This window comes from Branchiostoma lanceolatum, chromosome 3, assembly GCF_035083965.1.
Source record: "Branchiostoma lanceolatum isolate klBraLanc5 chromosome 3, klBraLanc5.hap2, whole genome shotgun sequence".
Lineage (NCBI taxonomy): Eukaryota > Metazoa > Chordata > Leptocardii > Amphioxiformes > Branchiostomatidae > Branchiostoma > Branchiostoma lanceolatum.
Genome location: NC_089724.1, coordinates 19,880,021 through 19,898,410, shown reverse-complemented (window position 1 = coordinate 19,898,410; position 18,390 = coordinate 19,880,021). Strand labels below are relative to the sequence as shown.

The following is an 18,390-nucleotide window of genomic DNA, read 5'->3' as shown; positions in this document are numbered from 1 at the left end:
TACATGTAGTACCTAATTAGATTACTATTTTCATAGTTTTTATGCACACAACCAATTTGATGTATCATATGATGATGATGAATGTATGGTAACGCTGTTCCTTACCCAGCCTCAGAGGACGGGTTTGTTTTCAAACAAATGCATCGTTTTACTGCACGTGATCAACAACAGATAATCATACACAACACAGCACGTACGTCTACAATCAATTGTTGAAAGAAATATCAACTCAAATCATTGAGAAGGGGGATTTCAAAGAATTTTAGGTTGAAGGCAGCAGGTGAAATCCACTGGACCGTTCCTCTTTTTCCTCATCCCCCAAATGACGATTTTAGATTAATTTCATTTACTCCATTTCTATTAATTTGATGCGTGTGTAATGAGCGAAAAACTGCAAATGACAGCTGGTCACATGTACTGAGAAAGGTCGTGTGTGGGTCATATTAACTCTCCGGGCTCCTCTGTGTAACGGACATAACCGCCCATACAAGTAACACCATGTTTCCCTGTGTTGACAGCTAATGCTCCAAATGTAACATTACAGTATTCTTAACACATTTCATGATACAAAATAACAGTTATGATTTCTATGAGGTACTTGATGTCTGTTTGTAGTCATTGAAATGCTGAATTAGCGGAAATGATTACTGGTGATTGCTCAAGATAATGTCTCTCGGGGGACAGATTAGCCATGTGCTTCACCAACTACGTATAATTAGATAAATATATGCAGAGAATGAGAAAACCTGCTAAATATCATACACTTGAGTCAGTTTTGATTTTCTCGGGTTACTTCGGTTTGTTTGAGATATTCGTTGATATCCGCGTTGGTAAATGTGGGGTGACACTTGCTACAGGCTAATGTCGCCGTGAAGGAGCGACATCTAACGACTAACAAGTAAACTGCAACTAGGGCCGCTTCTCGCAAGTCACCTGTCAACTGGCCAACTGCGCTTATTGCGATCATAGTAGACGTTTTCTAACGGCGAAAACGATTCCAGCAGTTATTCTACGATCAGAATATTTCTTAAGTCTTTGGTAAAGAGTGGCCTTGTTTTGATTTTTTGCATTCTTGCTATGACTCTCGCCGCTACAAAACCAGCAGACCCTCTCCAACCAATTTCCCTCCAGTCTCTGTTCCAGCAGGGACATTGTAATGTCCTTGGTTCCAGGTATCAAACGTGATGTCCTTTCGGACAAGTATCTTACCTGGTCCTCCAACCCATCATCTTTGAATGAAAAGTGTGCCTTTGATGGTGTATACTGTCTGTGACCATGTATTCACTGATAAATGTATCTGACGAAGTACTGTGTACGTACTAAACCACTCTCCTCTATTTGACCTTGATAATGACCTTGGTACCTCAAGCTACTTTGCTTTCTTGTAGAATAAACGACGTCTCTTTGTTGTGATATTCTCAAAGGCTTTGCAAAGTCTGGTCTTCCCACTGCGAGCTTTTGAACCCACTAAAGTTCTGGGACATCGCAGAATAATCTATTGGTGTCCACTTTGGTGCACATATTCAGTTTCGGACAATAAGCAACAAAAATCGGATTACCCCGCATGACGTGTGTAACCTTCGTACACGACATTCCCATTTCCCTGTCAATAACTCGCCATTTATCCCGCCATAATGCTCCGTTAAGTGGAGGATATCCCAAATTTTCGGCCCCACTCAACGCCGAGAAGACGCCATAAAAACATCATTTTGTACTTGGCCGGCGTTGATGGAGAAATGGGGTGTAAATCAAGAATGACAAGTGTGAGTGCAGTGCTCGTGCCAACTGAATTAACGAGACACTTCCCTGCGCTAAATGCGCTTTAATTCTGCACTTAATGCCCCGGCAAGGCGGCCCACACAAGCGGTGTCAGGCGGGCAGGGAGTCCTCTCCCCGGCCCAGATTGCGTTAATGCTCGCAGATCGATGCATTTGCGTAGGAAAGCTCTCGCATTTGTCATGATTTTGTCCCGACACGAGCGAACATTTTCTCATTACACGCTCGAAACAAAAGGGGTCCATTTCACAATTAACGCACAACACAATCCCCCGAGATGGTACAGACATCACATCCTCACTCCTCTCATATACATCACATTGGGCACATCACACATTACAACAACTACGGCTTTGCAAATGGAAGGCCAGTTTTGAGCCATCAGGCCCAGGATTGATAACACTATGATGGAAATGACTTCAAATCTCCGGTTCTGAGAGCGGCACAACTGTCTGGTTTGTGTCTTCATGAAAGGCATTCATGACAGCTAAAACTAAATCGATTGAGCGCCACAGGTGATATCTGTATCAGAGCAGCAAAAATCCAGTGATGTGATACTGTCTGCATTTCTAGCATTGCACGTAATATATATTTTTTAATCTTATTCAATATGGCAAAAACGTAAGAGTTAGACAGCACTATGTGACTATGTCATTGTACAATTGTTGCTTTCATAACTGTGTGTCTGTACCTGCGATGTACTTTCTTTCTGTCAAAGAGAATTCTAAAAAGACACAGGTCGTTATGGGCCTTTTATCAGATATGTGATCAAAGTCACTCTCCAAGCAGAAGTCGATGTCGTGTGCAGACGCATCTTTGGTAAAATTGACTGACGAATCTGTACCATTAGAATTTCACTCACTAGTTAGAACTCATTTCTCACATTTGAATCACCTTGTGAAACATCTAAACTAGTCATATAATGACGATAGTGACCTAATTCGATAGGAGGAATGCATATATAACCTTTCCTTTGTGAGCACTCTGGCTATGTAGTTCGCATTATTCTACATTACCTTTCAATAATCTGACATCTTAGAAATTATTTCTACAATTCTACTAGCATGAAACTAGAAACATCGTCCCAATCGGAAGATCATACCTGGACAGACCGAGACTCCACGCTGTCACGATGTACTGAAAGTGAAAGTGATCTTCATTTCTCTGTCTGCAGAGCAGGTGGCTCAATCATTGCCGAAGCTTTCCTGTTTATGGTCGCACTTCAATGCAGTGAAATAACAAAAACGGAATAAGAGAAAATTCATTGATTTTTATCATAAAAGTACATGTTTATTGTAGATTCAGCGGTGAAATTAACGCTCCGAAACTTCCATGAGCACCGGCCCCCTGACCGCACCCATGAGGAAAGGTACATATCTGCCTCTGCCGATTATTCGCGCTGCGACCGGTGGGTCCACGGAGACCGATGAAAACCCCGTGACCAAGTGCCGTGAAATATACTAAATTAGTCGGTGAACAGCAGCGAGCAAGCCCGCCGACATCCTCTGGGAAAACCCGATGTCCATGTCCACAATGGCTGGGGACAATCCCGTATGCAGTCTACTCTCCAAAATAAAATCTAAGAAAACTATGGAATCGTCTTGTCTAAAAGATTATCACTGTTATGGGGAGCGATTTTATTTCATTACTATTCAATTTCGTGCTTATATAGACTGGTACACGCTACACATTTTGAAAAGCCTCATAGAATACAGAAACCCAACCCATAAGCAACGCCTGCACTTCTAGCATCTGAATTTGCATAACGACCACACTTCCGCATTGGGAAATGGCTGGGGCGAACTTATTAACTAATATTTCCCATATTTACTCTGTGCTCAAAGTAAAATAATACTCTCGAGTCTGGGAAGTGTACTGGTGAATCGAAGCTCACTAAATCATTCGTGTAGTTTGCTGGTTTCTTTCTGGGTCTGGTGGGCCATTGTTACTGTTCCTGTAGAAATGTATGGTGTTTCTACTAGTTCTTTTGATACATGAAAAGGCTTTCTCGGTTCATCCTCGAATTCCGTTTGTTTGGAGTTATTTCATAACAAATAGAATATATCAGAGGTATCACATTTATTGAAATCTTAAACCGAAAACACAGTTAAGAGGATGAGCACCCCCCCCCCCCGATAAGTACCATACCAATCACGTGTGATACCTACGAACTTGTCATACGTTGTACCTGTTACATTTGTTGTGCAATAACGTTTGATTGTGAAATTGTGGAAATTCATAAATCGTGGATATTTGTAAATCTACACTTTGTTCTGCTTTATTCATCCCACTTTTATCCCCAAACACTCCTATCTTCATCGAGACGAACCAATTACATATTTGACCAGGATCATAAACCCCCCTCTCCATCCTTTCCTTCCTCCATTTCGCTGCTTAGATACTCCTCACCAGATTAAGACACAGGTTTCCTAGCGAGGACGCATAGTTTGATCCCTGTTTTGTGTCGTTACCATGACGACCACGACGTCCGACACAATGTGAGAAGATAGTGTATCACACGTAATGGGAATTCCTCCTAACCATTACCGACTGACACACGCAAACAGGATGTCGCACCTGAAGAGATTCGGGTTTCCTTTGTTTTCCCATCCTTCAGGTGTGCGACACAATAGGACAATGATGTTAGAAATCAACAAGGAGGTCGAGGAAACGTCGCTTGTTGTTATGGTTATTGTTGTTATTTACCGGCTATAAAACTACCAGCTTCACGAGCAAGCGAACGGGTAGAAATCCTGGGCGACATGCGGTCTTAGATACAGCTCGTGTAGGCCACTCGTCATTACGTAATGTTCACATTTCCAAGGTGAAATTCCGCGCCAACTGAGTCAGTTGGTCTTGGCGTTTGTCCCAGCCAAAAGCAGCCTGGTCTCTCCCGGCGTCTCCAGCTCAGAAATAAATTGCTCCCTTAATCAATGGAGACCACCATTCCCTCGCGCTCGGTGGGGGAAAGTACATATTTGTTTTCTCTCTCGGTGAGCCCCGAGGTGAAGAAGGTAATAACACTTAATGACCACTGCCTTACGACACAAGAACTTTTCCAGCCGACATTTCTGGACTTCTAAGGGCCAATTATATACACTGTCACAATGGTATAGTCGTTTTCTATTCCATCCACCCAACCAACCAACCGAACAAAGAATAGTCAGGCATTTCTTTCAATTTCCAGGTTTATTCAAGAGTAGACAAGAGCATGTTCTTTGAACGTCTTGTGAAACGGCTCAAGAAAGTATCATAGTTTTTTTCTGACGAAATTCATTCTTACATCTGAGAAAACTGCCATCGAAAAAAATCATAATACGAAGCAGTGTTTCGACATTGCAACTGGCGTCGATGGAGCCCACGGTGTATTGTTCTGTATTGGATCACCTGCCTTGACGCTTGTGTAACAGTGGTATCCAAGGAACGCGTAGACACCAGGCCTAGGGACGTACATATTTATCGCAGCGGAAGTTGTGCCACTTGACCGTTAGCCCGAGCCATTGTCATTTTGAGTCGGTCGTTTTTCTTCAATTCGTCTGGTTACTACACTTTGTAGATGCGCATGGCTAAGTCGTATCGTACAGGTGCCAAAGTCCTTTGCTACACAGCCACACAAACGTAAGGAACGGGTCTTTTCGCCTCACCAAACTAAAAACAAAGTCATTTTTACACATCATTTTGGCTGTGTGGAATGCGAAATGGCAAATCTAAACATCAACGTAATCTCCCTCCCTGATCCAGCTCTTGAAAACGTTTCTATCACACTTCCACACGCCATATTGTACAGCCTGGAAATGTTTGATATGCTTTTAACCCGGAAGGGCAGGAATATACGCGTAAGCAACTCTAATACGGGGGTCAACCTTACATTTATTCCACTGTGAGAAATAGTTTTATTTCTTCGTATGCATACCAGAAATTATCATAGGTCTGTTCGAATTTTGAAATAGAATGGTTATGAAACCTAGACGTAGACTGATTCTAATACCATGCTATGGTTGCAACTGTCACTACGCCGTGTCAGATGGTTTATCACTTTATGACGAATCGAACACAAACACGCGACCACAAAATGTCAACTTTTCACGCGAATTTACACTCGACTACGTGCTGATGACGTCCTGACGGCCGAGTGTTTTCCCTCCATTTCCCGCCAAACTTCCATAAACATGAACGAACTTTTAATGACCTCAAAAATGCTACTTTGTCTCCTGAAACCTATTTCCTATCAAACCGTCATATGCGCATTTGGGGGGAAATTACCCACACAAATGAAGCAATGGCACGCGCCGCAAATTAAAAGGAATCAACATGAATATGTTCATTACCATCTATTGCCCTTCAAAACGCCGCGTACATTTCAAAGCAATTGAGAAAAGAACGGTGTCGCTTTCAGCGGTACATGCAATTCTCCCTCAATCACTTACACACTGTAAGTGGTTCCATTCAGAATTGATTAGATTATAATGCCATCTCATGCATAAGTAGCAATTGTCATCAGCAATGAATGCGATGGTTTGGGCTCAACTTGGTCAATCTTCCTCTATTCAGGTGGAAAAAAAGACGCCCTGGAAGGTGCGCTTTTGCTACGTGCTAGAACAATGGGTAGCTGTCACCATTTCTCCGTTACTAAGTACACACATTGGCTGTACGCTGAATGCAATAATAAGAACAAAGCGGTTTCTTGTCGTCCAATGTTCCTCAGAGACGACGGAGCCGCCCGTAGTTGGGCCGACTGGGTTTTTGGCGGGGTCCGAGCGCTGCAGAACAAAGCGTCGGTTTGAGCGCCAAGTGTAGAGGAGGAAGTGGCCTATCATAACACAATGTAAAACAGTAACAAAGCTGGTTGTAAAAGTGACTGGGTCTATTTCAACAAAAACATTATCGCTCAGTTCCTTTTTTTCCTGCGAAATAATGGCAAACTGATTAGTTGTATATTAGAAAAATGTCGACCTGGATAGACGAGGCGCGTATTTTTCCACCGCTTCCAATGTTCCCCGTCCAGGCGTACCCGTGCAATCGATCGTATTCGTAGGATCTAGGACCAGTAGGAGCGCGGATGTCTCTACGAAGGGGAAGAACAGGAGAGTTCTTTTCCAATATCATAATCTTGTCACCTGAATAAGTACACATTACGGAAACGTTTATTGCATATGACGAGAGTTAAGTTAGGAATATTACACAGCTTCCCCCTCCTTTTATTGTTGATATTCTATGCAGACCACGCTGCCTGAGTCCCTGCAGAGTAGAGGCAGGCATACACGGCGAGGCTTACTGTTCCATCAATTAGCCATCCGTTATAATGAGGTGACGGATACACTGTCATGGGCGTGCGCAGATAAACACCTTGATTTCACGGCTCAAGATGAAAAATGTGACAAGTGTTTTGATGTGTTAAGTCATTGTATCCTCTTCACTCAGGCTCTGTGCGTGACCGGTGCTGAAGTACTGGGGATCTGGGAGACCTTTACACTCATCCCCCCTGTTCGCGTGGACGTAAAAAATCGTCGTCGGTTTTTCAGTCGTCTGTTTCCAACTTTTTTGCCACAAATCGTTGAAGGAAGGCAAACCTGAGTGTAGAAATGAGCGAATCGTATGCGAGGAGGGAAAAAATGTCGTCGAGTTCATAAACTTCACATAATGTTCCTTATCGCCAAACACCCTCGACCAATGACAGCCCGTGTCGCGGAGTTTGATAAACAGCGCCCTCGGTCTGACCAATCAGCATTAAGAACGGCTCCAAAGGTCGCCCCTCTCGACGTATCAAATCGCGATCTATCTTGGTACATTTTGATGGATGACCCCCTCTCAATCACTCCCCCCGTAACATGCATAAGCGCGTCGGGGAGCAGCGTCCGGCCCCCAGTTTATTAATTTACCACCACCGCCACCCAAGTCGCCATACTTGTCACAGAAGCTGCGGTGTACGGTCAGGTCGCTTTCCAGAAAGTTTCGTTCAACGTTTTTTCCTGTCTCGGCGATGCTTGTATCGGAGACTGCCGGAATGGATGCATCGCGACAGAGCGCGTTCGTACTCAGTAACCCTCCACTAGCGGCCCTGCACAACATGACGGAGATGCGCGCTCCCCCGGTGTGTCCCAGCCAGTACCCCTCCTTCACCTCAACGTCTCCCCTCAAGCCCATGTCTCTGTCCACCTTTACCAGTCAAGCCACCACGCCGTACGGGATCTCGGACATTCTCTCCCGACCGGTCACCGTGGCCAACTCGCTCAACTCCGTGAACTCTCTCTTCACTATCCCAAGGCTGAACATGAACATGAACAATCCTGCTGCGGGCATGTACTTCAACCCGGCGGCCAGGTTTGACAAGAGCCTGGGAGACCTTTCCGGCAGGGCGTCGATGTACTGGCCGGGGATGATGCAGGGTGCCGGATGGAGAGACAGATTCGCATGTCCACCTCGTAAGTTTTCCCCTATCCCTCCTACTCGGCCGTCATGTCCATTACAACTTTTTAGGCAGCCAGAAAAACGACCGAAATTTCAGTTCTAAACTCATTTGTTTCAATCTGATAGGGGATAAAATATCAAAGTTAAATTGTGCTGTCTAAAAGTGTACAAAGCATTTCTCACAACGAAAAATCTCATGTTCTCAGCCAAAGAAGTTGTAGAAGTCGTTGCTAAGTATCGCTAACGTGTGGCATGCCCGTCCTCTGCGCACGGGTGGTCCCCATGTGTCTTTGTGTTCGGAACCAGCGGGCTTTATTTGTATTTCCCATCAAATAGCTAGCGCAAAAACAGCTTGGAAATCGTTCAGATCTTGACTTCTAAGGTTTCCATGCATTTTTCTCCTCCCCATGTGGTATTTTCCACTAAATTTTAGTAGGCACAGCCGCACAAGTCTCCCTTTTTACAAATTTCGTCAAAACTCATTTTCAGTTAAATTCACTCAACACATATTCACTCAACACATTACTGACAACATTTATAGCTCTTTCTGCCTTTCACTTTTTGTTTATGAATCATCAGCATTAGTTTTAAGTCTGAAATGTTGTTATTTTCTGTTCCAGACCCCCACGGTACAGCTGGCAGTGTGACGGTAGACAAGGATGGCAAGAGAAAGCACACACGTCCCACCTTTTCTGGACAACAAATATTCGCCCTGGAGAAAACTTTTGAGCAGACGAAGTACCTAGCGGGGCCTGAGAGAGCAAGACTGGCTTATTCTCTGGGCATGACTGAATCCCAAGTCAAGGTTAGTAAAGATTATATTCCCTCTAGTGTTTTCAGTACGCCGTACTACGCAGAGAGCTATCTCTGAGGTACAATTGGAGCAGCACAAAGCCGAGGCATCATGAAAAGATCGTTCCGATTCCAAGCGAGCGATGCATGTCGAGACCCAGACGTTTTTCTACAACAGTAAATGATTTTATGATCCCCACCACTTTTGTATGGTTTCTTTTCTGGTGACGCACCAGAGAAAGATGCAGAGAGAGGAAGACGTAGCGTAAGGAAAATTTAGTAGTGCCGTCAGTGGTTCGGCATTAATTCTTGATCGACATGCCGGTGTCAGGGAGTCGCGCGCGAACCTATCATCGCCGGCGGGAGGAAGATGTCGTGAACACGCGGTGCTCTTGTCGGGGTATCATCAAGGCGCTTTCCACAATCCCTCAACCTCGTGTTTAATCGCCTTGTCACTTATACCCGATATCGGTTACATTGTTTGGGATCTGCTGACGTTCTTAGGGACCGTACACGTCGTTCAGGAGGATTTAATCCGATCCGAAGCCGGTCGAGCTAACAAAACAAAAGCGGATCAAGTCATTTCACGTCCTCTTCACACAACTAGCACGTACGTTTTTGTAAGTCAAACAACGGTCGCAAAATGGCTCAAAATATGGCGCCAATGTAAGGAAAAATAAAACCGTTCAACTAAACGAAATTGACTTTTGTAGATCCCAACACGGAGCGGCCTTTAGGAGCGAGATGTTTACGTAGCATTGTTGGGCGAGCTCGAGCCGTCGCCCGAGGAGCATTGTACATCTAAGCGGGTGGTCAAGATAGTGTGGGGAGCAACGGAACACCGGATCGGTGATTTGTCGATAAATGGGCCGCTTTATCCCGCTCCCCGTTGCCCTCAAACATAGCTATTTTGTTTTCCCTTATTCTAAGATTTCCTTTGTTCGTGCTAATTATACCAGCCACCTTTGAAGGACCCGATTCACACCTGGTGGGACAGAATGAAGTGTGTATTGTGACATTTAGACAAAATCATACACACAATCACCAAGAAGAAGTTCGTTGCACCTAACTACACGTGGGACAGGCATCCAAAAGTGCATAGATACCCATAAATAGCCATCGTGCACAATACCGCGCTATCTCCACCATCTTGCGACTTTTGCCCATCTCTTTAATACGTGACTTCATGTTTGTTCGGAAGTTATTTAAGCCCCGTGTTTTTGCATTTTTATCTTAGGTGAGCGTCAATTCGTCAGAGCGTGCCCCTTTCCCGTTTACATTTTTTAATCGGTAGTGTTCTTGTTTTTTGCAGGTATGGTTCCAGAACAGGCGCACGAAATGGCGAAAGAAGCACGCTGCCGAGATGGCGACTGCCAAGAAGAAGCAAGAGGAGCAGCAGAAGCAAATGGCAGCGCAAGACGGTGAAGAAAACTCCGAGCCAGAGGATTTGGAAGACCAAGACAGGAATAACAATTCCAACGGCAGCAGTAGCGATACAGAGAGGCAAAAAGAGAACACACCGTCGTCTGAGGTGGTGGACACCACACTAGCGCAAACTTCACACATTGGTACGTAGAAACTCTGGCAAGGAAAAAAACGTGGACTCTTGTAGATTTAGTTCATAATATATATGAACCGTTTCACCACGACGTTTTTGTCTTGGTCAAACAATGTTGGATATATTTTTATCAGACAGAGGAGATTCGTTATCTCTTTTACCCCCGTTGTTTTACGTGTCTGTATATTTTGTTTGTCGTAACTACCAACACAAGCACTTACCTTAGGTGCGCATCAATGTTTTGTGAGGTGCTTCGAGAGGATAAGCTTGGATTATGTATACAAGACGTATCGTCATCATATTATGTGCAACAGGACAAACAGAGCTATATCTTATCGGACTTATGTCGCAAGGTTTCATATATTATGAGTTCTTTCTTTGCTATTTTATATATATATATATAACGTTATATGTTTTATATGACGCTCGACGGATGGTGGCGTAGCCAGGTAACGCTTGTATGCTAGGCAGAAAAAATAGCTGCTTTCCCTTTGTTACGCCCAGCTTCATGGGTATGTAACATATTGCCCAGTCGCCTGACACTTAGTGTAAGATTCTTGGTCTTAAAGGCCGTTTCTGTAAGAGATTTCCCCTCTTAATATTGGTTCTTGTTGTTTGTACTTATTTCGACTCGCAGAGACCACTGCGCCGACGATAAAAAAGTAGACCTTTGTTGATAAATTACTTTTTTTGACAAGAAATAAGACAAAACAAACAGACAAATTTAGATACTAGAATCAACACTAGTATGTTGTTTCCCTTTGGAAATATTGTTGCAATGAATACAAAATTCTACCGTTCGGAAAAAAACTAGTAGAGTTCCTGTTCACTATACTACGAAAACGACATGGTCCTCTTGACCGAAATGTAGCATATCAATCGGGTTTCTTTGAGTCATCTTTGTAAATATTTATGACATCGTTATTCCTTGACCGAAAAACGTGTTTCTCTTTCGACAAGTTGGTGTGCAGTTAGTTGCCAATTGTGATTGGGGATATTTTGATACTTGTTAATTTAAACAAATTCCATTGTCCATTTGTGTAAAGTATACCGCTGTATCATGTGAACGTGAAGTGGAAGAGTTGCATATTCCATAATCTTTGAAATGACTGTCATTATATCATAACTTATATTTTTGATGGAAATTGCACACGAGATGTACATTGTTATCTAATGAATGGAAAGAGGGTTCGAACGTCCCTGTAAAGTATGGTACTACATACAGTCGTCAATAGATAATAATTTTCCATATCGAACGGATGCTGTCAATACTGTAAGCTGGGGGTTCATTCTAATCTAGAAATGGGACGATCAACGCCATGTAATTCTTGCTGTAGCAAACTGAATCTGCTCTCATATCAGCCAAGATCGAATTTTTGTGAAAACCAATCAGACGATGGAGATTTAGGAGTTTTTAGGGCAATACTGTCGTCCACCACGCCACTCTGTAGCATTCATGTCCAGGTTATATTTGACAACCGTACATTCCAAACGTATGGCATATGTTACATTTATAGTGAAATATTTTCATCCTCATGTCATCTTTCCGACGGTTTTCAATATCAATTCTAAGACAGATGTTTTGATATGTATGTAAATATGAATATGCTGTCCCTGTTTTGTTGTTACACCTTCCAGTGTTCGGTGCATGTGTACCACAGGCCATGATGTAGTATGGCCAAGGGAAACATGTGCGTTGTTGCACCCACAAAGCATTTGACAGAAGGTTTTGTACCGTGAGTTGACGAAATGGTTTCAACAAGACCACACATTTACCTGAAGAAAATGAACTTGTCTTTGTCATATTTTGTGTCTTCTTCCCTCGTGAGCGTGCAAGCGTATCAGTTGTAGTAGTGTTATGTCGTTTCTGTCGCCTGAAAAAAGATGGCGACCTTTATTTACTCGCATGTTCGTGTTTTCTTTTACAATCTGCATGGGCATGCTTGACAAGTTATCTGCCCCTTTAGTTAGATTTTCTCCGGGAAATTGAGCAATGTTTTTCAGCCAATTTCTCTGACAAAAGGCGAGTGAAAGAGGAGTCCACCCGAGCGTAGGATATCGCACACTTCAGTAACGCGGGCGTCTGCTCTCTAATGGGTAATCCCGCCCAAGTATGGCCCCCAAACGTGTCACTAACTACCGTCCCCACCACGAGCCAGATTTCCCGAATTCCCACCCCCACTGGGCCTGCATCTGTAAGAATTACTCGCCTCCCCAGGTTACCAGTTTTCGCCTATTGCCCCCTGCTTGCCCGTAGCCGTCCAAGTCGTTCACCGTGAGGTGATAATGAGACACTTCGGGGGCAGGTGGCATGGTCTCCCGCCGGCCCAGTTAGAGCCTACCGCTGCCACGCGTTCGTCGGGAGCATTTCCCCTTCGTTTAAGCCACCATACTAGCCTCTGTTTCGAATAAAGCACAAAGGGTATGAAAAAGAACTAGATGAGGAAACGCTACATGTATAAATTCCAAGCAAAATTTCAGGTTGAAATCTGATGTATTTTTTCTTCCCGTGTCAATTCCGAAGTCTCTTCTTTCCAGTCCAAGTTTTCCTCAGCTTTTAGAGATGCATTCTACAAAGTACAATATACTAGTACCAACACAAGACATCGTTACAATGGGCAACGTGGGTGTTTTTCGTTATATTCCCCCGATTTCCTGTGCAAGAGTTTGCACACAAAATTCGTGGTGAGCGTATAATTTCGAATTTACCGTTGACTTTTGTTCGGCGGAGCACGGCCTCACAGAAGCGGCGCGACACCGCACAATAGAAGTGAGCTCGCTGCATATTTCATCTACTTTCAATGGGATACAGGGAGAAAAGCGGTTTAGAGGTTGTTGCCTCCACGTAGGGCATGGGCACCACATGTTTTCGCACAAGATGGAGAAAATGTGGACACGAATTCTTGTCCTCATAGACGGCCTATTAGTACATTCCCCATATATGTGCGGCGCAATTTGCAGACCCGCGAACATTATGTAGTGGACGGGTCTATCAAGACGACATGTCACAATGAAAAAGGGTATTTCTCGTCTATAATTCTCGTCTCAGTATTACAAGCACGTTTACAGGCTCAGGCAGTGAATAAGTTGGTCCAGTACTAGACCAGAATGGAACACATTGTCATGTCGGGGCACGGATTCATTACACACAAGCGGATGGACTTCAATAACAAGTCAATTGAGTTCTATTGTCATGTTTGTCTTCTGTATTGATAATAAATTTGCAGGTCCATACGTGGTTTTAATTGGCCCCCACAAGATAGCGTGTATCCTATATGATCCCCATTGAAATCATAGAGCGTCGCAAACGAAAAATCTGTCCGCCTAATGTGAAAATTAACGGCTTTGTGTTGGCGTGAAGAACCGATTTTACATTCGCTTTATGTTGCCAGAAAAATAACACATCTTCAGTAAAGTTTCACAAAAACATAAAACATGTGTACACTCGAAATACACATCACTGACTCGGTGGTCTTGAAGTATCACATTGCTCAAAATAGCTGTGCGGTATTGTTCTTATTCTTTAGCCCCCCGCCTGTTTTTACGTGCAATATCTCCATATGAATTGACGGAAACATTGATGAGCGCTGTTGTGTTTATCAATTGGCCTCCCGCTGGGTAAGAAAGTACTGAGCCACCGAGAAGAGAAGCCAAACAGGAGAGTGTGAACGGGTTTCACAGGTACATGTGAAAAAGAGCTCCCGTCGTTTATCAACTCATTGTTCAAGTGTTTTGTTCCCCAAGTAAATGAAACCATGACAAAGAAAATGGATACTTCCATCTTTCCATCTGGTCATTGGAATTTCATTTTTGGGTCAAAATTAACAAAAAATTCAGTTATTTCCGTATAAACCGATTGTGTTAAAACGAAGAAAAAAAAGATTGGCCGAAAGTCTAATACACGCTGCAGATTGATTTCGAAGAAACAAATTTTGCTGTGTACAGTGGTGTCAATGATACATGAAATAAAATGAAAATAACATTTTGTATCACAAAATGAATTCAGATCAAGAAAAATTTGATGACTGAAGTGTTGTCAAGAAATTCTGCTAAAACCTATTTTTGGGGTCGAAATATTTTACGACTATGGCCGCGAAAATTTGTCTCACAACTACTCCGTCATTTCGCCTCTGTTAAGTCTCATGACGTTGTTACGTTTTATCGTGTACGTTATAAATGTGACTCCGTTTACACGTTTGATCCCCTACGCTGATTTTGATTGCATTAATAATTCGCATAACGTCTCTTCAATTTCCTCCCTAAATATGTAACCATAGCATTCGGAACCTCGGATTCGTGACACAAATGCTAGATGAATGGTAAACCCCTTATCATAAAACGACGGGTCTTTAATAAAACGACGTTTTACTCCACGCAAATTGCAGCTCTAATTTCTGCTCGTGTCTAATGCTCTAGAAGAAGTATTTCTTTCCGGGAAGGCTGGCTATGCGTGAGTTGCAGTGAGCGCTGACCTCTGCCGACATGGAGGGAAGTGCCACTATACATCGCAACACAAACACGACACTAACAAATTATTAATGGACACAATCATGGCTATAAAATGAATTGACGACATTAATTATTTCCTCGGCCAGTGCGCTGACACGGGTGGGAGGGGGTCACACTTGACAAAGATGCTCTTATTTCGTTTATGGTGATTTTATTCTTCTTTTTTTTCTTGGCTATGGAGAACACATTGTGATAAATGAACGGTTTAGTAGTAGCCATTAGGTATTGTTCACAAGGTGTAGTTCCGATGTAGAATATTTTAAGTACGAAACACGGAGCAAAGATGTCTCCATTCCCGCGAGATCTTTACTTGAATTGTAATCTGTCAAAATGGATTTCTACTACGTGAAGGTTTTTAGCGACAAGCCGGTGTTTTCGTGGGCACAAAAGAGAAAATAAACTCACTCGGCGTTTTGACTGAAGAAAAGGTCAGTTCAGACATGTGCCTTACATCAAAATCATATCGTTAAATAGTCTTTTAATGAGTCATTTGCAAAGTCTGTCATCTCAGATGGCTGCCAAATGGCCGCGGGAGGAAGTATGCAGGTCGGCAAACTGGTAAAAAAAATTCGTGTTGTTGTGGAAACGGACTTGATATGGAAAGCCATTTACTTTGAAATAGATCGTGTTCACGGGAATGGTTTTGTACAATAGACAGCGTTTTCCACCACAGTCGGGCCGCCGTGTATGGGATGAATAGGATGGGCAAGGATAACCAAACAGCGGTCTTCCATGAAAGGACAGCAAAGGATTCGCGGACAGGACAGTTCATTAAAAACATCATCATAAGCCATTAATATGTAGATAATTAATTGGTAGCCGTTTGTCGGGTTGTTGCTACCGGTGTGTGGTCTGTTTAAAGCGGTGTCAGTCCACAAAAAGCTCCCATATGAATACACAAAGCCATCTTGATCGCTTTCTTGAGGCAGGAAAGGGAAGGGAAGGGTGGAGATTAGTGTGAAATTTCCTTGTATATTTATCAGATATGCATCAAAACGTGGTCCTTTGTATCAATATTTGCAATTCTTGACGTTTTTCTGTACCTACGAAATTTGGGAAGATCTGGAACGTATGGCTTGTTTTTGTGTGATAAGCTTGATTTTCTTTCTCGCATATGTCCAGCGTCTTTAGGTTTTCCGCTATGCCAGACTTTTCACGGTTCAATGTTACAAGCGAACTGACAAAGATTTCCAGCATTTTTTACGGAAAGCTACTACTAAATTCCTTGCATTCTGAGGCAGACTTGTTATCGGTCGTATTTCTTCTTGGCGAGGAACAGGACTCCCTACGGACGCTACCAAGGCGCAGTTTGTTTTCTTACTTGCGAAAGAGTTTAGCGAGTGCGCGCGAGCAAGCAGGAATGTTTGTAGACAGTCCTTCTGTTTCCTCGAGGTCTATTTTGCATCCTCGTACAAGCATTTAATAGCGAATCAAGGTTACATTTGGCGGTTGGGCCACAACTTACAGGGAGCCGCTGCGGAATTCTGTCCCCTCTGCTCCAAAAATACCAGAAGCCACGTGTTATAATACTTCCAGAGGGAAGCAAGGTAGGTCAAACTCAAAGACTCAAAGACTAGGGTGAGCCCTCCCAGAAGAAGAAAAAAGACGTATCTCAAACGAAGAACAGTAATACTGATCGCCATACGCAACTATATCTATAGAAAGTGCCAGGGAAAATTTACCCCGTGATGAGAGGGTCCAGTGATGTGTACTTGACCGTGAGGCACACCACACACACATGGTCTTGGCAACAGGTTGACCTCGCGTGACATATGGGAACACTTGGGTTATTTCGCACCTCGTTATGAAGTATTTCTGGCGCGATTGGAGCTGTTGTCCTCTCACTTTGTCGCTATTTCCGAATGATTTTTCGATTCTAACCCCTCCCCGAACTCTGACGAACTCCTAATGGTATGAAACAGAAGCCTTTATCTCCTTCGACACGACACAACACAACTCGCGAACAAAGCCATGTAATATGGCAAAATGCTAGTGCTTTATTTGAGTGGGCAAAAAAAATGCATCGCCTATGAAGGAAGAAAATGAAAGACAGAAAGGGAAAAAGGAAGAAGTAAGCAAGGCAAGAAGGGTTGTTTGCTGCACCTAGTACCTACTCAAGAAATATCACAGTTGAAATTCGTTATGAGATTCAAGACACTTTCAACGTGTGAACCTGATGATATGCGGAACATTTTCCATTTTTCCATTGATACAAAAATCAAGCACATTCGACACATACACTAAAGGGTGATCGTCACTTTTCTCTTTTAGTCGATGTGTTCCGTTTATTTGGATAACTGTTACGTTTGTATTCAAACGCTTCAGTCTACACAAGCGGTAGTTCCTGGTTTCTGGACGAGCTACGAATGATTAACAACATATAACCAAAACCTCCTTGATGTAACCAAACCTCCTTGATGTAACTATAGGAAATTTTCTCTAAAATATTCTACTGTGAACAACCCACAATAAGGAATGGGAGAAAAAACAGAATGATATTCAATTACTTTATTCAATTCGCTGATCTCTTCTCTTTTGGGTTACTTTTTGTCCTGTCAACAATGTCGCGTTATTTCCTTTTCTATCACATAACACAAAATCACTGCATGTGCTTCTTTTTCACTACTCACAAATGATTATTTGGCTCTTCGCATATCAAAAAGGCATATACGTGCGTGCTGTTACACTGCATAGACATTCAACCTTATTTCATTTTCCAAGGGGACTTTTCCAACTCGAATCATCTGTCTGCTGAATAAACTGACCTTAGATCTTGACACGCACAACAAATATTCATGAAAGTGGCTGTTCTCTTTTCTTTTACCACCGACCTCTGGCCGGCCCCCGGACAGGAAAACTCTGCCCCCATGGAACCCACCTCACTAAATATCCATCACTCAAAACCACCGACATTGTCTGAGGAAACACTTGACGTTTTTAATCTCTCAGAAATTCTAAGCTGAGACCTGACGACTGCCGATAAACACACCCTCACACATGGCGCCCTCAAAGCTCTGGTCGGCATGGACACCACTGGCGTTCTTTTCTGTGTTTGTAAAAGAACTACAGAGCATTGCAATATGGCACCCAATAGCTTCCAATAACTTCATTATAATACTTGTATCCATAAAATCTCTACATTTTTCACTGTACCAATTTTTGGTACTTTGATCTTGTTTTAGTTTCCCTGTTTCAGAAGAAAAGGCCGACCGTAGTTCTGGCCTTTTTTTATAGAGCCATGTTCGTTCGAATTCCCTTCTTGCCACGCGCCTTTTTGGTAAGCACAACTAACGTTATAACATAACATGGAATTTACATCACTTTTGACCTTGAAATAAAATCGACAC

The 18,390-nt window shown here is 43.0% G+C and overlaps 1 protein-coding gene across 1 annotated transcript; it reads left to right on the top strand.

The window, feature by feature from the left end:
• The first annotated feature begins 7,595 nt into the window (after positions 1 to 7,595).
• Positions 7,596 to 12,320, top strand: LOC136430908 (homeobox protein Nkx-6.2-like). The gene is made up of 3 exons (XM_066421999.1): positions 7,596 to 8,198; positions 8,805 to 8,989; positions 10,289 to 12,320. Exons 1-3 carry the CDS (start codon positions 7,757 to 7,759, stop codon positions 10,550 to 10,552), a joined length of 891 nt encoding a protein of 296 aa, XP_066278096.1. The 5' UTR covers positions 7,596 to 7,756; the 3' UTR covers positions 10,553 to 12,320.
• The last annotated feature ends 6,070 nt before the right edge of the window (positions 12,321 to 18,390 follow it).